The sequence below is a fragment of the Symphalangus syndactylus genome, chromosome 12 (genome assembly GCF_028878055.3).
Source record: "Symphalangus syndactylus isolate Jambi chromosome 12, NHGRI_mSymSyn1-v2.1_pri, whole genome shotgun sequence".
NCBI lineage: Eukaryota > Metazoa > Chordata > Mammalia > Primates > Hylobatidae > Symphalangus > Symphalangus syndactylus.
The window spans coordinates 82901915-82923248 of NC_072441.2; the positions used below are offsets into that span (position 1 = coordinate 82901915).

The 21334-nt window shown below is 46.9% G+C and overlaps 1 protein-coding gene across 10 annotated transcripts in view; it reads left to right on the forward strand.

Moving 5' to 3' along the window:
- Nucleotides 1-21334, forward strand: part of TDRD10 (tudor domain containing 10) — a 48195-nt gene that overhangs the window by 2247 nt on the left and 24614 nt on the right. For 5 of the 10 annotated variants that reach the window (XM_063626536.1, XM_063626535.1, XM_063626537.1 and 2 more), the window contains exons 2-6: nt 2230-2258; nt 2596-2675; nt 3980-4038; nt 17246-17316; nt 18265-18421. In XM_063626536.1, coding sequence (XP_063482606.1) covers nt 2257-2258; nt 2596-2675; nt 3980-4038; nt 17246-17316; nt 18265-18421 — 369 coding nt within the window. In that variant the 5' untranslated portion in view covers nt 2230-2256. Of the gene's footprint in view, nt 1-2229; nt 2259-2553; nt 2676-3979; nt 4039-17245; nt 17317-18264; nt 18422-21334 lie in introns of all 10 variants that reach the window. The other 5 variants (XM_063626530.1, XM_063626532.1, XM_063626533.1 and 2 more) reach the window with 5 other exon arrangements.

Sequence of the window (21334 nt, forward strand, 5' to 3'; positions counted from 1 at the left end):
TGCTTATTGGCCGTTTGTATATCTCCAGAGAAATGTCTAGCAGATCCTTTGCTCACTTTTTAATCGGTTTATTTGTTGTCTTCGTTGGTGAGTTGTAAGAGCTCCTTATGTATTCTTTAGGTCTTTTTAAAAACACAAAGCCTGGCTAACATGGTGAAACCCCATCTCTACTAAAACCACAAAAATTAGCCGTCGTGGTAGCGCGTGCCTGTAGTCCCAGCTATCTGGGAGGCTGAGGTGGGAGAATTGCTTGAATGTGGGAGGCAGAGGTTGCAGTGAGCCGAGATCGCACCATTGCACTCCAGCCTGGGCGACAGAGTGAGACCCTGTCTCAAAAACAAAAAAAACCCAAACAACAACAACAACAAAAACCTACACAAATAGGTTACTTCTCCAGACTAAACAATAGATTGGAAGGAAACTCAGGACTTTGGAATCATATGGTCATATAGTTTGGATTAACAAAAACAGGCTTCTCCCATTTGTGAGCATGGATACTAAGTGATCTTGGCCAAATACTAGGTTATCATCTCTGCATCTCCGGGACTTCATCTGTAAAATGGGTTAACAATGTCTCCCTCTTAGAGTTTGAGTGAGGATTAAATGAGAATGTGTATTAGCTGCTTAGCATAGTACCCAGCAGGCCTTAAAGGCATCTTGGACAGATTTATGCCGGGCCTTGGCTTGGGAGGTCTCAGTGCCTGTTCTGTTTCAGAATCCCATAGGCTTTTCCAGAGATTACCAGGAAGTGGGACTAACATCCTGTATCTCTGATTTTGCCCATAAACCTCCCTCTCCATTTTTATCCATCCATACCTGTCTTTTAATTATCTGAACTACTTTTAGTTCTATTTAGAATTGGTTGCAGCTAAAATGGTTGTTCCCTCCCACAGCTGGGAATAATTTAGAGAAGAGTTACTGTTTTATTTTAAAATTTAATGTTTTAATTTATGTTTTCCCTAAAGTATAGAAAAAAAAAATCCCTTTGAAATGACTTTGACAGCCTTGTTATCTGTAGAAAGAGAACCAATGCTTTGGAATCACAGGACTGAGTTACCTCAGTGTCTTTTATAATTTTATAAAATCCCCTGATATCCTTGAGCTTTGGTTTTCTCATCTGTAAAATGGGAAGATGATACTCACAGAATTGTAGGAAAGTGCCCATAAAAACCATAAAAATAAACACAATAGCTACCATTTATTGAGTTCTTGACACATGGCAAATACTTTAAGTGCAGTATCTCACTTCACTGCCATGCTCTATGACATGGGTGTTTTGATTCTGATTCGACAGATGAAATTTGCCCAAGGTCTCTGGGCTGGACTCACAGATGCATCTAACTCCAAAAGTTCTGTTCTTTCCACAGGCCAGCCACTGTGCAGAGCAGTGTGTGGTTTTAAAGTTGCCCATGCTATCTGTATTAGTTTTCGATTTGCTTTCATAACAAAATACTGCAACCTTAGTGGGTTGAACAACACAAATATTATCCCATAGCTCTGTAAGTCACAAGTCTGACACATGTCTCAGTGGGCTAAAATCAAGGTTTCAACAAGGCTGTGTTCCTTCTGGAGGCTTTAGTTGGAGAATCCATTTCCCTGCCTTTTCCAGCTTCTAGAGGCTGCCAGCATTCCTTGGCTTGGGGCCCTTTCCTCCATCTTCAAAGCCAACAACAGTAGTAGAGTCCTTCTCATATCACATCACTTTAACTTTGTTTCTGTTGTCACATCTCTCTCTCTCTCTTTTTTTTTTTTTTTTTGACGTTGTCTCACTGTCGCCCAGGCTGGAGTGCAGTGGCCCAATCTCAGCTCACTGCAACCTCTGCCTCCTGAGTTCAAGCAACTCTCCTGCCTCAGCCTCCTGAGTAGCTGGGATTACAGGTGCCTGTCACCACACCCAGCTAATTTTTGTATTTTTGGTAGAGACAGGGTTTCGCCATGTTGGCCAGGCTGGTCTCGAACTCCTGACCTCAGGTGATCCACCTGCCTCGGCCTCCCAAAGTGTTGGGGTTACAGGCGTGAGCCACCATGCCAGCCCCGTTTTAGTCAGTTGATGAGCAACCTTAACTCCATCTGCAACCTTGCCGTGAAATCAAATATAGGTTCTAGGGATTAGGATGTGGACCACTTTTAGTTGGGGGGGCATTATTCTGCTTACCACAGTACCTATTCAGTGGTTATATGATGGTGTACTATCCTGGCATTCCTCTAACTGGCCGGTTGGCTTTGCAGGAGATCCCGTTGGAAAGCAACTGCAGCATGTAAGTCCCTTCCTTTTGCTGATGAGCAGGTCTCGCTCCATCCCCCAGCCTTCTCTTTCTCCCATTCCTGCCTCACCATGCCCCGGTCTTAAGAGTCACCCCTGGCATCTCTTGCCAGTCGATCCTAACCCTGAGTATACTTTAACTGTTAGTGATTTAAAAGGTCCAGTGGAGGGCTTCCTGGCTTGGAAACTGATTCTGGGAGGAGGAAGGGAAACCCTTGGTCAGGAAGGGGAATAGAGGTTTATGCAAGGCCCATCTGCTTATGCCTGGCACATGTTTCCTTTTGTTGGAGTCTGAGCTTGGGAGGTTCGATGCTGACGCCTGTGTTTGACAGGTCCTGGAACAGTAGTCACACCCAACTCTCTGCTAAACTGTTTGGGAGGAATGGAGTGTTGGAGGAGCAGAAATCTCCAGGTAAGTTAGGCTGGGGGATTCACTGGTGCTGGGACTCTCATCCTACAACTTGGATTCCAGTTAATGGTTCCCAGTCTGCCCAGTTTCTGTTCAATGTGAAACTTGGGATCTGCCTAGATTCTGCTCTTCCTCCAGTCAGCCACCATGTTTCCTGTCTCATAGTGGATGTGGCGCCTGCCACTGCTGCGATGCAGACCCTTACTCCCTGGTGCACCTGCTGCTCTTAACCCCGTGCTTCTGTTTCATTTGTGCCTTTTTCCAGTTTTCCCTCTACCATCTCCAAAGTGATCTTTCTGAAACCCAGGTCTATTGACACCCCCCAACTGGTTACAGCCCTCACCCATATCACCCAGCCAGTGGAATAAACTGTGACTGCTGTGGTACAGCCTTTCATTATTTCATAGTTTGGCCTCACCTGCCTTTCTAGCCTCCTCTCTCACTGCTCACTGCATGCAGTGTGCAATCCACCTGGCACCTAGTCCTGGCTATGAGCAATTTCCCAAATGTGCTGAGCTTTTTCGTATCTCCATGTCCTGGCATGGGCTGTTCCCTCTGCCTGGATTCCCTTCAGCCTCCCTCCTGCATTTCCCTGGGCCCCTGCATGCTCTCCACGCTCAGCTTAGTGTTAACTCGGGAAGCACAACCCCATGGGTCCTGAAATACTTCATAATACCTCTCTCGTTGAAAGTGCTGGATTCCTGGTGTGCCCATGGCTCTAGGTCCCTGCAGAGTGATCCCCTGCTGGGAAGGCAGGGATATGCACGGCCAGCACTTATCATGGACCACTCCTTAATATTGATAAGTATTGCTGAATGATTGGGTACAGTATAGCCATTCAGTGTTCACGGGGGTGGGGGGATGTTTGTAGGGGTGTATGTGCATGAGAATATTTTAACATTGAAGAAAAAGTGAAGCCAGGTACAGTGGCTCACGCCTGTAATCCCAGGACTTTGGGAGACTGAGGTAGGAGGATTGCTTGAGCCCAGGAATTTGAGACCAGCCTGGGCAACATAGAGAGACCCTGTCTCTACCAAAAAAAAAAAAAAAATTAGCCAGTTATGGTGGCATGTGCCTGTAGTCCCAGCCACTTGTGAGGCTGAGGTGGGAAAATTGCGTGGACCTGGGAGGTCAAGTGGGTGAGCCATGATCATACCACTGCACTCCAGCCTGGGTGACAGAGCAAGACTCTGTCTCAAGAAAAAGAAAAAAAAGGAAGAAATACAAAAAGTGACTTATGTGTTCTGACTCCTCTGAATCCTCTAACCATATGTATGCCTGCCATTTAATGCTGTTTTTCTTCTTAGGATTCAAGAAAAGAGAGACAGAGGTGTATGTTGGCAATCTTCCACTGGATATTTCTAAGGTATTTATTCTTCACAATAGGCTGCTTATCTTCCTTGGCCTTCCCATATGACTTAGTAACCTGCTAGTAACTTAATTTCCCCAGTTTTAAAAGACGTTTGAGAGCTATGATAGTGCAGACAGTCACTTGTTGGTGGCTAGGGTAACCAATGCATCACAGTTTGCCTTGGACTTTCCCAGTTTTAGCACTGAAATTCTAATCTGGCATCCCGGACAGTTAGTCCCACTCTTTATCCCTGACCTGGATGGCTGGTCAGCCTTCTTGTCATTTTGGGTTGAGGTAGCTTTTTTTTAGGAAGGGACCTTGTTAGGGCTCAGCTGCTGTGGTAATGGGGAGCAGTTGATTTCAGCCAAAAAAAATGACACCTATTTGACTTTGGAATGAGCTGGTTCTGTCAGTGCTGTGTTAGTGGGACTTAGAGAGTAGAATGTAAGCAATCGTCTTTTTGACCCCAGGCACCTTACTATTTGAAGAGGCCAGACCAACAAACCTGAAATAATTATAAAACAATATAAGTGCTTAAATTTTGTAGTAAGTGTATTTGAAATACAGATGAAAGGAAAATGAAAGCGTGATCTACTGAATTGAAGCGCCCCCTGACTTTTTTTTTTTTGGCATCTACTACATGCAAAATATTGTGCCTGCAGTTTGGCATGCTTGAAGATAAACAACCTAGTCCTTGCCCTCAAGGAGCTCAGTCCTAGAAGAAGGATGAGAGAAACTAACCTTTGTGGAACCCCTGCAGCATGCCAGACATTTTTCAAAATTTTCTTGGTCTCCATTTTCCCTTGCTAACCAGTTCCACTCAATCATCTCTGCCCAGTTGTACCTTATTCCTTTACGCTATTTACTATATTTTAACTGTCAGGCATGCTCTAGGAAATAAGCTAAATGCTTTATTCATGTGGTTTTATTAAATTATTATTGTAACTCTGGGTGGTGGTAATGCCCCCATCTTGGAGATGAGGCAGCCAAGGCTCTGAGAAGTCACGTCCCTCAGCTAAGTACACAGACCTAGTGAGTGGTCAGCCAGGAGTGGAATCCATGCTCAGTTGCTCCCAAGTCCCATGTTCTTTGCTTTGTGCCAAATCATGTAACCGATAAGATGTGGAAATAACTCACCAAATAAAAGATGGACCATTATGTTTTGTGTGACAGAGAGAAGAAAATGGTATTGGAGCATAGTAAGTCATTGTGATCCAATAAAAGAAATCATATTCAATCAAAGGGGCAGGTTGGGGGATTCCTGGCACCTGATAGACGAACCTACTGGGGCTGGTTCTCCTCCCCCATTTTGGCAGGCTGGTCCAACCTGTTACTTGACAGTGCAGTGGGCAGAGGAGCCCTACATGTGGTTCCTGCAGTGGCCTGGGGAGGTAAGATGCTGAGCAGTTCTGCCACCTCTCTCTTCCCCACTCCCCAGTAGACCCCATTCCAGAGCCCAGCACCTGGGGCTTGCTTGGCCATACTGTCCCACACCATGGTAAGGGAACATTTCATCCTTGTCCCCTTCACAGAAAGCAGCAGCCCTCCCCATAGTGCCTTCTTTCAACTCAAACTCGGACCAGCCTTATAAGAAAGATTTGAGCTGTGCTTTAGAGAAGGAGTAGGGTTTTCAAAAGAAATTTCTAGACCAGGCATGGTAGTTTACAACTATAATCCCAGTACTTCGGGAGGCTGAGGCAGAAGGATCACTTAAGCCCAAGGAGTTCAAGACCAGCCTAGGCAACATTGCAAGACCACATCTCTTAAAAAAAAAGAAAAGAAAAGAGAAAAAGAAATTTCGGATGGTAACATTAATGCCCTGTCAAGAACTGTGAAATGGGCTGGGTGTGGTGGTTCACGCCTGTAATCCCAGCACTTTGGGAGGCCGAGGCGGGCGAATCACAAGGTCAGGAGATCGAGACCATCCTGGCTAACACAGTGAAACCCCGTCTCTACTAAAAATACAAAAAATTAGCTGGGCATGGTGGTGGGCACTTGTAGTCCCAGCTACTCGGGAGGCTGAGGCAGGAGAATGGCGTGAACCTGGGAGGTGGAGCTTGCAGTGAGCCAAGATCGTGCTACTGCACTCCAGCCTGGGCGACAGAGCGAGACTCCATCTCAAAAAAACAAAAACAAAAACAAAAAAACTGAAACGTCTGAGATTTTACCCTGATTACAAACTAACAAATTGGCCTGCAGCAGTTTCCAGGTTTCTGGTAGAAGACACAAGAATCTTGGGTCAGAGTTGAAAGATCATCTACTACAGTAGCCGGTATTTTTAAAAAACTTTTCAGGCTGGGCGCGGTAGCTCACGCCTGTAATCCCAGCGCTTTGGGAGGCTGAGGCTGGTGGATCATGAGGTCAGGAGATCGAGATCATCCTGGCTAACATGGTGAAACCCCGTGTCTACTAAAAATACAAAAAAAATTAGCTGGGTGTGGTGGTGGGCACCTGTAGTCCCAGCTACTCAGAAGGCTGAGGCAGGAGAATGGCGTGAACCCAGGAGGCGGAGCTTGCAGTGAGCCGAGATTGCACCACTGCACTCCAGCCTGGGAGACAGAGTGAGACCCTGTTTCCAAAAAAAAAAAAAAATTTTAAATATATATAATATTTACATATCTTAAAATTTACCATTAACTTTTTTTTTTGTTTGTTTGTTTGAGACAGGATCTCATTTTGTCACCCAGGCTGGAATGCAGTGATGCCATCTCAGCTCACTGCAGCCTCTGCCCTCAAGGCTCAAGCAATCCTCCCACCTCAGCCTCCTGTGCAGCTGGGACCACAGTTGTGCACCACCACGCCTGGCTATTTTTTTGTGTTTTTAGTAGAGACGGAGTCTCACCATGTTGCCCAGTCTGGAAAATTTATTATTTAAAAATGTACAGTTCAGGCCGGGCGTGGTGGCTCATGCCTGTAATCCCAGCACTTTGGGAGGCCGAGATGGGCGGATCACAGGAGTTTGAGACCAGCCTGGTCAACATGGTGAAACTAATAATATTAATAATACAAATATTAACTAATAATACAAATTATTACTAATACTAAACAATACTAAAAATTACTAATAATACAAATAATACTAATAATACAAAAATTAGCCAGGTGCAGTGGCTCACACCTGTAATCCCAGCACTTTGGGAGGCCGAGGTGGGCAGATCACAAGGTCAGGAGTTCGAGACCAGCCTGGCCAACGTGGTGAAACCCCATCTCTACTAAAATACAAAAAGTTAGCTGGGCGTGGTGGCACGCGCCTGTAGTCCCAGCTACTCGAGAGGCTGAGGCAGGGAAATCACTTCAGCCTGGGAGGTGGAGGTTGCAATGAGCCAAGATTGCGCCATTGGACTCCAGCCTGGCAACAGAGCAAGACTCCATCTCAAACAACAACAGCAATGACAACAAAAAACAAAAAATAAAAATTAGCCAGGCGTGGTGGCACACACCTGCAATCCCAGCTACTCAGGAGGCTGAGGCACAAGAATCGCTTGAACCCAGGAGACAGAGGATGCAAGTGAGACGAGATCATGCCACTGCACTCCAGCCTGGGTGACAGAGTGAAACTGTGTCTCAAAAAAAAAAAAAAAGTACAATTCAATTATTAATATATTCACAAGATTGTGCGGCTATCAATCCTAATTCCTGAATATTTTCATCACCCCCAAAATAAACCTCATACTCATTAGCAGTCCTTTGCCTTCCCCCTCCCTCCCAGCCCCTGGTAACGACAAATCTACTTTCTGTCGCTTAAGGATTTCCTATTCTGGACATTTTATATCAATAGAATCATACAATGTGGAATTTTGTGTTTTTTTTCACTAAGCATGTTTTCAGGGTTCATTTGTGTTAGAGTGTGTCTTAGTACTTTGTTCCTTTTTTGTTGTTGTTGTTGTTGTTTGTTTTTGTTTTTAAGACGGAGTTTTGCTCTTGTTGCCCAGGCTGGAGTGCAATGGCTCGATCTCGGCTCACTGCAACCTCTGTCTCCCAGGTTCAAGAAATTCTCCTGCTTCAGTCTCCCGAGTAGCTGGGATTACAGGCATGCGCCACCACGCCTGGCTAAATTTGTATTTTTAGTAGAAACAGGGTTTCTCCATGGTGGTCAGGCTGGTCTCAAACTCCTGACCTCAGGTGTTACGCCTGCCTCAGCCTCCCAAAGTGCTGGGATTACAGGTGTGAGGTACTGCGCCTGGTGACTTTTTCCTCTTTTAAGGTGCATATCTTCTAGCTATGTCTACTGAGAGACATTGGAGCTCTGATTACCCAGTAGCAGTAACACTCCTGGCCCATAGATTGTGTTCTTTCCTGCTAAAGAGAACCAGTCCTTCTTAGAGAAATGGCTGATTCCAGATCTGGAGCTGTTATGCCAGAAAGCTATCAAAGACTATTGAAGTTTGAATGAAAAGACAGAGGAGGTTTTATTCAGAGGTGGTTTATTTAGAGGTGGTGTTCTTGATTCTTGGAGTTTGTGCTGAAGTGTTTGCATGTGAAGAAATGTGGTGTTTGAGATTTGTTTCAGAATAGCCTAGTGGCCGGGAGAGATGTTATGATGAAATGGGAATGGCCATGAATTGAGAATTTCTGAGGCTACTGAGTGATAGGCGTATAGGGATTTGTAATACTATTTTATCTATTTTTATTCCAATTCGAAGGTTTCCAAATAAAAAGACACAAGAGCAAGCAAAGAGGGTGTCCCATGCGCCAAGGACGGAGCAATTTGAGCATCAAGTACTACATTTGATTAAAATTCACCAATGATTGAAAAAAGCATTAATTTGTAGTGGTATCTAAAGAAAGAAATAACACTGGACACAACTGAAAATGGAAAGATAATGGTTCATTAACATAAAACTTGATAATTAAAGAGAAGTATTTATTGTGCTTTTCCACCAGTGTAATAGCATTTTCAGAGCAAACAACCCTAGTGAATGAGAGAAAGTTCTTTACAGAAGAACTCTAGCTCATAAATGCAGAAGAAATGATAGAATTAGAAAATAACCATTGTGCAAACCCCAGTAAGATACCTGTTTCAGACAATGGTTATCTGAGCTTGCTTAATTCATTAGGTAAATATTGATGGGCAGTTTTACAATGGATGGATTAGGAGGTAACCATTTGAACTTGCTGACTAATTTTAGCCTCACTAAAAATGAGATAACCAGATATGAGCCCCCTAAAAAGTGATGCAAGATAAAGGCGACCACAGCATTTTAAAGTATTCTGCCCAAAAAACACGTATACTAGTCAAGCTGTATAGCAGATTTGTAGTCAAAAGGAAATATAGGGAATAGAAGACCAAAATAATGCTGCCATAAAGCAGCAGCACTCCTGTCTATAGAACAGCTGACCTGATTTCTAGAACAAGTCAGTCACGGAAAAATTAAAGTAGATCTGATAGAGATTTAAGGAGATTTGGAAGAGACTTAGGAGCTGGGTTTGGTGGCTCACGCCTGTAATCCCAGCAGTTTGGGAGGCCAAGGCGGGTGGATCACCTAAGGTCAGGAGTTTGAGACCACCCTGGCCAATGTGGTGAAACCTCGTCTCTACTAAAAATACAAAAATTAGCCAGACATGGTGGCAGGTGCCTGTAATCCCAGCTACTGAGGAGGCTGAGACAGGAGAATTGTTTGAACCGGGGAGGCAGAGGTTGCAGCGAGCCGAGGTCACGCCACTACATTCCCGCCTGGGTGACAGAGCAAGACTCTGTCTCAAAAATAAAATAGAAGAGACTTAGAAATGATAATGGAATACAGTGGTAGCCTTTGTCTTGATCCCGTTTTGGACAAAACAACCACAAAAAGACATTTCTGAGACAATTGGTGAGGTTTACCTGTTGATAGTAAGACATTATTGTTTTTCTTAGTTTGATAATGATGTGTCTAGTGAGAAAATGCCTCTTTGAGGAGTAGGCTAAAGTATTTAAGGGTGAGATGACAGAATGCCCAGGATTCTCTAAGACACTGGTGAACAAGGGGTGGAGAGACAGGGGAAACACACGGAATGGGGGTGCTGGTTGAAGCATGGTGATGGGCTTGTGGGAGTTCATTGTACTCTCTACTTCTGTGTATGTTTGGAATTATTTTATAACAAAAAGTTACCTACATCCAGAATCTGGCACCTATTGTCACGCCACTGCTCGCACCCTGGCCAACCCACTGCTGTCCCACCTGTATTACTGCCAGGGATCTTAGTTCATTTGTTTTTTTTGTTTGTTTGTTTGTTTTTTGAGACAGGGTCTTGCTCTGTCACCCAGGCTGGAGTGCAGTGGTGCAGTTATGGCTCACTGCAGCCTCGACCTCCCGGGCCCAAACAAAAGCCCCCTATGCTGGCCTCCCATGTAGCTGGGACCACAGGAACACATCACCATACCCAGCTTATTTATTTATTTATTTTTATTTTTTTTGACATGGAGCCTTACTCTGTTGTCCAGGCTAGAGTGCAGTGGCGTGATCTCGGCACACTGCAGCTTCCACCTCTTGGGTTCAAGCGATTCTCCTGCCTCAGCCTCCTGTGTAGCTGAGGTTACAGGCGTGCACTACCACACCTGGCTAATTGTCGTATTTTTAGTAGAGACGGGGCTTCACCATGTTGGCCATGCTGGTCTCGAACACCTGACCTCAAATGATCCACCCACCTCGGCTTCCCAGAGTGCTGGTGTGTCCGGAATTGGTGGGTTCTTGGTCTCACTGACTTCAAGAATGAAGCCGCGGACCCTCGCGGTGAGTGTTACAGCTCTTAAGGTGGCACGTCTGGAGTTTGATCGTTCCTCCCGGTGGGCTCGTGGTCTCGCTGGCTCTAGGAGTGAAGCTGCAGACCTTCGTGGTGTGTGTTATAGCTCTTAAGGCGGCGCGTCTGGGGTTGTTCGTTCCTCCCGGTGGGCTTGTCGTCTCGCTGGCTTCAGGAGTGAAGCTGCAGACCTTCGCGGTGAGTGTTACAGCTCATAAAGGCAGTGTGGACCCAAAGAGTGAGCAGTAGCAAGATTTATTGCAAAGAGCGAAAGAACAAAGCTTCCACAGTGTGGAAGGGGACCTAAGCGGGTTGCCACTGCTGGCTTGGGCAGCCTGCTTTTATTCTCTTATCTGGCCCCACCCACGTCCTGCTGATTGGTAGAGCCGAGTGGTCTGTTTTGACAGGGCGCTGATCAGTGCGTTTACAATCCCTGAGCTAGACATAAAGGTTCTCCACCTCCCCATCGCATCAGTTAGATAGAGTATTGACACAAAGGTTCTCCAAGGCCCCACCAGAGCAGCTAGATGCAGAGTGTCGATTGGTGCACTCACAAACCCTGAGCTAGACACAGGGTGCTGATTGGTGTGTTTACAAACCTTGAGCTAGATACAGAGTGCCGATTGGTGTATTTACAATCCCTGAGCTAGACTTAAAGGTTCTCCAAGGCCCCACCAGACTCAGGAGCCCAGCTGGCTTCACCCAGTGGATCCCGCACCGGGGCTGCAGGAGGAGCTGGCTGCCAGTCCCGCGCCACGCGCTTGCGCTCCTCAGCCCTTGGGTGATCGATGGGACTGGGCGCCGTGGAGCAGGGGGCGGCACTCGTTGGGGAGGCTCGGGCTGCACAGGAGCCCACGGAGGCGGGGGAAGGCTCAGGCATGGCGGGCTGCAGTCCCGAGGCCTGCCCTGTGGGAAGGCAGCTAAGGCCCGGCGAGAAATCGAGTGCAGCGCCGGTGGGCTGGCACTGCTGGGGGACCCATTACACTCTCCGCAGCTGCTGGCCCAGGTGCTAAGTCCCTCATTGCCTGGGGCCGGCAGGGCCGGCCAGGTGCTCCGAGTGTGGGCCTGCCAAGCCCACGCCCACCCGGAACTCCAGCTGGCCCGCAGGCGCAGCACGCAGCCCCGGTTCCCGCGCGCGCCTCTCCTGCCACACCTCCCTGCAAGCTGAGGGAGTGGGCTCCGGCCTTGGCCAGCCCAGAAAGGGGCTCCCACAGTGCAGCAGTGGGCTGAAGGGCTCCTCAAGTGCCGCCAAAGTGGGAGCCCAGGCACAGGAGGCTCCAAGAGCGATCGAGGGCTGTGAGGACTGCCAGCACGCTGTCACCTCTCACTGGGATTATAGGAGTGAGCCACCACGTTCAGCCTCTGGCTAATTTTTATGATGGGATTTTGTCATGTTGCTCAGGCTGGTCTCAAACTCCTGGGCTCAAGTGATCTGCCTGCCTCAGCCTCCCAAAGTGCTGGGATTACAGCTATGAGCCACCGCGCCCAGCCAGCTCTTCTCGCTTCTGCCCTGCTCCCCTGCAGTCTAATCTTAACATAGCAGCCAGAGTGACCCCATAAAGTGGCAAGCAGGTCTTGGCCCCCCTCCACTCAGAAGCCTCCAGTGGCTTCCCTTCTTATTTAGGAAGAGCGGAGTCCCTTGCGGCCCTGCATGAACCACTCCCTGTGCCCGCCTCACTCCTGCCTTCTTCCTTGTTTGCTCCACGGCAGGCTCTCGGGCCTCCTTGCTCAGCCCAGAACCTGCCATGGGGCCTTACACCTGCAGTTTTCTCTGCTCACTGCTCTGCTTCGGAGGTGGCCTTCTCAGAGGCCCTCCCCGGCTCTTCTCCCTCAGTTGTAGCCCCCATTCTTCCTGTCCTTCCTGCTCTGTGTCTCCTTAATACTTTCCACCATCGAACTCACCACACCTGCTGCTTACTCCTCTTTTTTATTTTTTGAGATGGAATTTCGTTCTTGTCACCCTGGCTGGAGTGCAATGGCGTGATCTTGGCTCACTGCCACCTCTGCCTCCTGGGTTCAAGTGATTCTCCTGCCTCAGCCTCCTGAGCAGCTGGGATTACAGGCACCCGTCACCACACCCAGTTAATTTTTGTCTTTTTTTAGTAGAGGCGGGGTTTCACCATGTTGGCCAGGCTGATCTCAAACTCCTGACCTCAGGTGATCTGCCTGCCTCAGTCTCCACAAGTGCTGGGATTACAGGCGTGAGCCACCATGCCTGGCCACCTGCTACTTACTCCCCTTAGTGATGATCTCTTCCCCATAAAAGATGAGCCCAGGAGGGCTCTGCTTTCTACACCTAACACATTTCTAGCACAGAGTGGGCACCTAATAAGTATCTATTGAATGAAAGAGTGAGAGGAAGTGAAGATAGCATAGATGACTTTTTCAAGGATTTCAGTCAAAAAGAAGAGTAGGAAGATGGAGTCGTAGCAGGAGGGGTGTATGGGGTCTGAGGCGTTATGTGTAATAAGTATTAACATGGCCAATTTGTATGCCCATCCAGTGGAGAGGGAAACTGATGCTGGAAAGAGAGGAGCTGATTTAGCGGCAGAGGCCTCGAGAAGGTGGGAAGGAAGGGATCGGGGCAGGGACAGATCTTCCACTTAGAGGGATGAGTACAGATACAGGGGTGGTGGGAGAATGGAAGTTCCCCTTTGGTTGCTTCTCTTTTCTCAGCGAAGTAAAAATCAGGGTTCTCTGCTGAATAGAAAGGATGTGCAAAGTGTGTGGTAGTTTTTTCTGGGAGAGTGAGGGGCTGATGATGAGGAATAGGTAGTAGGAATGCCATGAAGTACTGGACACTAGGTAGTGATTGCAGTGATAGACCCTGGCACCTAAGCTGGTTAACGAGCACAGCAGGGGCCAGGAGCATTGCATGGTAGCTCACGCCTGTCATCCCAGCCCTTTGGGAGGCCCAGGTGGGTGGATTGCCTGAGCTCAGGAGTTTCAGATTAGCCTGGGCAGCATGACAAAACCCCATCTCTACGAAAAATACAGACGTGAGCCAGGCATGATGGCGCATGCCTGTAATCCCAGCTACTTAGGAGGCTGAGGTGGGAGGTTGGCTTGAGCCTGGGAGGCAGAGGCTGTAGTGAGCCAAGATCATGCCACTGCACTCCAGCCTGAGCAACAGAGCCAGACCCTGACTCAAAAAAAAAAAAAAAAAAAAAAAGCACAGCAAGGACATTGTAGGTTTGAGTGGGGCAGGATGGTTAGGAGAAAAGGGTCAGAATCAGGAGTTTGCAGGAGGGTGGAAAGCGGTGGAGTCTGAAGGGTCACAGTACTGGGGAGTGTAGTTGGAGAACCAGAGGTGTGAGTAGGAAAGATAGGAGGGGGTCAGAGAGTGCAGGGTTCAAAGCTGTCGTTTGGGGGTAGGCATTGGGAATGACCATGTCTGAGGTGTACCCTGAAAAGCAGGGAGCTGAGGTGCTGGGCAGGTGGTTGTTGATCCCTCACCTTCTGTCTGTGTATTTGTCTGTGGCTTGCTTTGATCATGTCCGTGTTGGCATGTGCAGCTCTAGGCAGTAATTTCGGCTGTGACAATATTCTTTTGTATGAACCTACCACAGTGTGTTTACCTGCAAATAGACATTCCAGTTCTTAGGTTGTACCATATGAAATAGCTGGTATTGGACCTTTTTTTTTTTTTTTTTTTTTGAGACGGAGTCTCGTTCTTGTTGCCCAGGCTGGAGTGCAATGGTGCGATCTCGGCTCACTGCAACCTCTGCCCCCCAGGGTTTAAGGGATTCTCCTGCCTCAGCCTGCCAAGTAGCTGGGATTACAGGCATCTGCCACCACGCCTGGCTAATTTTGTATTTTTAGTAGAGACAAGGTTTCACCATGTTGGTCAGGCTAGTCTCAAACTCCTGATCTCAGGTGATCTGCCCACCTCAGCCTCCCAAAGTGCTGGGATTACAGGCGTGAGCCACCGCGCCTGACTTGGACCATTTTTTTAATCTGCAAAATCATCAATTTCACATGGCTCACACTAATATTTTCCTAGTTTTTGCTTCCTCAAGCAGAGCTTCAGTGAACTGGCTTGTACGCATATCGGTGTGCGAGGTGCGAGTGCCTCTGGGACCTGTACCTAGGTGTGGGGCATCAGGGCCACATGGTCCTCACAGCTGGACCAGGAAGGGGACTGACTTGCACTCCCACCAGCAGCACAGGGTTCCTCTATCATGAATGTTTGGTGTTGTCCAACTGTTAAATTGCTGCTAGTTGGATGGGCATGAAATTACTTAGCACATAGGTGAGTGCGGTAACCTCCTGCCTGTCTGGCACAAAGTCAGTGGTCCATAAATGCTGCTGCCTTAACTAATAGCAGGCTATTGATCCCATAAACCATGTGGTTGGCGGTGATTGATTGGAAGGGATGTGTCTTTAAGTGAAATAGGTTACAAAGCAGAAGGTGCAGTATGATTTCATGATATTTATAGTAGATGTGCAGTGTTCATGTTTTGGTGGCAGAATTATGGACAATACTTCTAGTTTGCTTATCTGAGTTTTTAAAAATATTCTACAATAAACATTCAATGTCTTTGTAATTTAAAAAATCCTAATGTTACTTTTATGATTTAAAATGAGATGTGCATGAGGCAGTTTTAGCTTAATGTACCAAGCCTCCTTTCAAATTTATAATTGATCAAAACTTGTTTTTTTTTTTTTTTTTTGAGACGGAGTCTTGCTCTGTCGCCCAGGCTGGAGTGCAGTGGTGCGACCTCGGTTCACTGCAAGCTCCACCTCCCGGGTTCACGCCATTCTCCTGCCTCAGCCTTCTGAGTAGCTAGGACTACAGGTGCCCGCCACCATGCCCGGCTAATTTTTTTTGTATTTTTAGTAGAGATGGGGTTTCACCATGTTAGCCAGGATGGTCTCGATTTCCTGACCTCGTGATCTGCCTGCCTCAGCCTCCCAAAGTGCTGGGATTACAAGCATGTGAGCCACTGTGCCCAGCGACATAGTAAATACTTTATGCGTTGAAGGCCATTGTAGCCTGAAGGCAGCTGTAGACAGTGAGTGAATGGATGTGCATGGCTGTGTTCCAGTAAAACTTTATTTACAAAAAAAGGTGGTGGACTGGATTTGGCCCAAGGTTATGGTTTCCTGATAACTGCCAAAATACTAGTTTTCTATTTTATTTTAGTAATGGTAAAATCTGAGAAGAAAACTATGGTTTTGCACAATATAATGGAAAAAAAATGTAGGATTTGAAGTTAAGAGTCTGGAGTTCAAGTCCTAGCCATAGAGACGTCATTTAACCTCTCTGATCCTTATTTTATGCCTCTGTGCAATGAGTATAGTAATAATGTGTACTTTATAGGGTGGTTGTGAAAACCAGATGGAATAAAGGATATGAAAGTGCTTGGTAAACTGAAAATGCTAAGCACACATTGCTCGTTCTCACAAATTGCTTGTTACTCAGCATCTTTTACATTCATGTGTAATAAACATTAAATATTTAAGAGTAAAGCAATTAGAAAATTTGAATGTAAATGTAATATAAACATGAAGACTGAGAAAAATGAGTTATACATAATGCATTTCTATTTTCCTAAGTCAACAAAGTGACTTTGGAAGATGGTATAAATATAAATTTTTTCCAAAATAGAGTTTTCCAGAGAAAAATTGGTTTTCATCATGGTTGTGAAATTTTATAATCATTAACACTCTTGTGGGGAAGCCAAGGAAGGAGGAAGTATTGAGGGGTGCAGGCAGGAGGTGAAAGAGCTGAACCTGAAGCAAATCCATCACAGTGGGCAGCGAGCGCATGTCTGTGGCCTGAAAGAAAGCATTTCAGTAGGGCTGTAACCAGCCTGGTGCAGGCAGTCAGGAGGGAGTGGGCAGGGAGGAAACGGAGGCATTAGGTGGCCACGGCTCTTTCTACAGGTTTGGCAGAAAAGAGAAAAAATAGGGTGTAGTTCAAAAAGGCCTCTGGGTGGCATAGACGTTATCATAAAGCAGGGGAGGTTGGTGCCTTTGGGGAGACAGCAACTCAAGTCCGTGGAGCAGGATGGGGAGGAGGGGATGGGGTGAGGAAGACGGCCTGAGGGCAGACTAGGAGAGGAGATAAGAAGGGTGTAGGGAAATGTCCGGGGAAGAGGAAGGGAACCATATCGCTGGGCAGAGGCCAGGCAGGGTTGAGAAGCAGTGAGGAGGAGGTACTCGCAAAGCTGCGGAAGTCACTTCTTCCTGGGAGCATACCCTGACCACCTCCTTTCCCTCCAAATCTGGATTAAACGACAGGCCGTATGTGCAGTGATGAAACGGTGTGTTTACTTAATTGTCTTGTCTGCATCCCTGCTTGACTGGTGAGCTTCTACTGAAGACAGGGCTGCGGCCTTTCTTGTCTATCCTACAAAACCTGGCACATACAGCACATAATAGATCCTCATTAAGTATGAGTTAAGTTGGGGCCAGCCTAGCTGGCTGGGGATCTGAAACCTTGAGAAGTGGTTGTAAGTTATGTCTCTGGGTCTCTCTCTTTTAAACCCTGCTGTTGTAGGAGGAAATTCTGTACCTTCTAAAGGACTTCAACCCTCTTGATGTCCACAAAATCCAGAATGGCTGCAAATGGTAATGACTGTTCTTTCTTTGTTTTCTTTGGGAAGCAGCTCCTTTCCTCCCTGTCCATTTTGCTGATGCACTCATGTTGCAGAATAGCCCAGCAACTGCCACATCCACACCCACTGTGACTTGGCAAAGGAACATTTGGGAAACCCCTTTCCATATTTAACCCTCTGACCCAGCAGCGAATACTGTCTTATCAACACAACCCTGGCTTAGAAGTCCAGAGACCTGAGTATATTTTTGGTCATGTCCTTGCTGTGTTTTCTGACTTGAGATAAGTTACTATACCACCTTAAGCCTTAGTTGTTCCTGAAAACCAGACCTACTTATATTTTCCCTATTTTATTTTCAAGGCAGTAAAAAGTGCTTTGAACGTTTGTTTGTTTGAGACAGGGTCTTGCTCTGTCGCTCAGGCTGGAGTGCTGTGGTGCAGTCTCGGCTCACTGCAACTTCCGCCTCCCAGGCTCAAGCAATCCTCCCACCTCAGCCTCCGAAGTAGCTGGGACTACAGGTGTACACCATCACATCCGGCTAATTTTTGTATTTTTTTGTAGAGATGGGGCTTTGCTATGTTGCCCAGACTGGTCTGGAACTCCTGGGCCTAAGCGATCCACCTGTCTTGGCCTCCCAAAATGCTGGGATTGCAGATATGAGCCACCACACTTGGCTTGCTTTGAACTTTTGGGGCAGTAGTATTAAAGAAACTCAAAGTCATAGACATACGATGCATAGTGAAAGTCCGCTCGTTTCTTTTGCTCCTTAGAGGCCCATGACAGTATCTCACACTGGCCCAGCCCCAAGTCTGGACATACTCGTAGCTTGCTTGTGAACAGTTCATCTGTCACTGCAGAGAGAGAGGACACTGCCCTTCCAGCTCGGGCTTGGTGCCTCCCTGAAGCTCTGGGCTTCTCTGGAGATGTGCTCAAAGCCGCCCTCTCTCTCTTCCCTTTTCAGCTTTGCATTTGTAGATCTGGGCTCCATGCAGAAAGTGAGACTTGCAATCCAGGAGCTGAATGGCAAACTCTTCCACAAGCGAAAACTGTTCGTGAATACAAGCAAAAGGCCCCCCAAGAGGACCCCTGATGTGATCCAGCAGCCCTGGGCGCCGCTGGTATGTCTTCTGGCCTTTCTGCTCTGGGGCGTTCCATTTTCACCCTGTAGAGTGTGGCTGACTTTGCTTTCAGTGCTTTCATCCTCCTCCAGTCCAGTCTGACTGTGGAGAAGAAGGCAGGGTCTCGGGTGAAATCAGGGAACTTTTATGACCTTTTAACAGTCAGAGGTAAGGTCAGATGCAGAAAACTTGGAATTTGTAAATTAAGGAGACTATATTTTTGGCAAGGATAAAAAGGGTCATTAGGCAATTCAGTCAAGGCTTTTTCAACCTGGAATATTGAAACTTAGGTTTTCCTTGTTAATGTAGCAGGCATTGAGTGTCTACTGTTTGTACAGCCTTGTTCTGGCTGCTGGTGTGAAGTGTAAGACAAAAGTCAATAAAATCTAGCTCTTCCTGGCAGGAAGATAAATATTGCCAAATATGAGGTATGGGGGGCAGTTAATGGTGGAGGCTGCCTCTGCAGGCAGAGAAGATAAGGTCCATAACTAACCCCTGGGAGCTTCCCTCAAAAGGAGGAGGGCCCATTCTCTGTACGCAGAGGTGAACCAGGAGAAAAAGATCCCATTCCAGAGCCTGAAGTGTTAGTGCTAGCAGCCGACTTGGCTGCACATACGAGGAAATCGGAACAATAGTAGCTTAAACAAGTTAGCGATTTGTTTTTCTTTCCTATAGAAGTCAGGAGGTAGGGAGTCCAGGGTTGCTATGGGGCCTCCATGGTTGTATCAGGGTTCTAGGCAGGAAGAAGGGGAGAAACAGAGGGCAAAAGGGGCCTGTGTCCTCTTAAAAGGTGCATTTCCCAGAAGCCCTGACTGTTAGGCAACAGGGGTACCTTAATGGCGCCGGTTCCGGGTTCTTCTCCCCTCCTTGACTGGGCACTGTCTGAACCCGCCAAAGGAGGGCCAATCAGAAAGAAGCATCTCCCGCCTTCCCTTGGGCCCACCCCACGTAGGCCCAAGGGATATAAAACCCAGAACACCAGCAGCTCTCCTCTCCTCTCCTCTCCTCTCCTCTCCTCTCCTCTCGTCCCTTCTCTTCCTTCTCCGCTCGATACCTCCAATAAAGATCTCTTGACCGCGACTGGTATAGTCTGATCCTTGCCCGGCCTCTTTCAATGACCACAGTTCTTGTGTTTCACTGGATGTCCTCGTAACTCATGGCCTTAAGTGCACAGATACTGAGAGATGTAGTTTTAAAAGATAGACACATTGTTGCTAAACTTGGGGTTCTGTCAGCAAGGAAGCAGAGCATGCGTATGGCTGGCAGTTAAGGTCAGCCACAAAGCTGGAGAGGTTGGAGGTGGAAGCTGAGAGATGAGTTGGAATTATTGACTACAGTCAGATTTTCAGAGGTGGGCCAGGCGCAGTGGCTCACACCTATAATCCCAATGCTTTGGGAGACCGAGGCAGGAGGATGGCTTAAAGCTAGGACTTTGAGACCAGCCTAGCCAACATAGCAAGACCCATCTCTATAAACAGGGAAAAAAAAAAAAGATTGTCAGAGGTGACTCCCTTTGCTAATTTCAAACTCTTTCTCTTCCTTTCTCTCTTAAGCCCTCTTTGAAAGGGCAGACTGTCAGACTATACTGCTTAGGAACCTTCCTGGCAGCAGTTGTCTGCTCTTCTCTGTGTTATGCCCTTCACTGAAAACTTCAGCTTCTGGCTCATTATCTTTCTGTCTTATTATCATGCAAATTTAGCATCCATGTGGGTGATTCGTCTAAGAGTCCAGTCACTTACTTCCTGGACCATTGTATCTTTTTTTTTTTGAGACAGGGTCTCATTCTGTTGCCCAGGCTGGAGTGCAGTGGAGTGATCTCAGCTCACTGCAGCCTCTGCCTCCTGGGTTCAAGGGATTCTCTCACCTCAGCTGGGACTACAGGTGTGAACCACCATGCCTGGCTAATTTTTATATTTTTTTGATAGAGACAGGGTTTCACCACATTGACCAGGCTGATCTCGAACTCCTGACCTCAAATGATCCGTCCACTTCAGCCTCCCAAAGTGCTGGGATTACAGGCATGAGCCACTGCACCCCACCTGGATTGTTGTGTCTTTAATGATCTTTTCTTCCACTTGGTCACAGTTTCTCATTCCCCTAGCCGTATTTCAGACCTTGTCATTGCTGTAACCATCTCAAGCATCCCACTCTGTGCTGTCCCCCAGTCTTTGCAGCTCTCTTACTCTGGAAGAGTGGTTCTCAAGCTTTAACAAGATCAGAATCAACAAAAGGGTTTGTGAACACAGCTTTCTGAGCCCTAGCCCCAGCGATTCTGACTCAGTACATGTAGGGTAGGGCCTGGGAATTTGCACAAGCTTCAGGTGGTGCTGATGTTCCTGGCCCTGGGACCACATTTTAGTAGCAAGGCTCTACAGCCTCAGTCTAACAGTTGATGCATTGGCACACATACGCACCCAAAGTCTGCTGACCCCACCATTTGTTCATTTTTCAATATTCTCTTTGTTCTCTCATTTCCCTCTTAGCCTAGATTCTATAGTCAATAACCACCTTAGTTCAAACATCTTTAACTCCATTGCCCTTTTCTCACTAGGTTATAGCTTGCAGAACACTAATCCTAGTTGAACCCAGCCCTCTGCCTGTTCTGAACCCACCCTCTGAGCCCCTGAAGACATTCACACAACCTTGCTAACTGGTCTCAGTATATGTGTATGGTCACAGGCTTTCCCACTCTTCCAAACTGACCTGTTTTGGAATTCTCTGATTTTTTCTCCTCCTATGTCCAATCTGCTCTTAAGCCCATCTAATGAATTTTCTATTTTAGATATTTTTCAACTTCCATTTTATTCTTTTTTCCCATTTCTCTGCTGGACTTTTTCATCTTTTCACCTATTTTGTCCCTTTTTTTAAGATTAACATTTTTCTAATAGTTATTATAAAATCATTTTCTGCTAA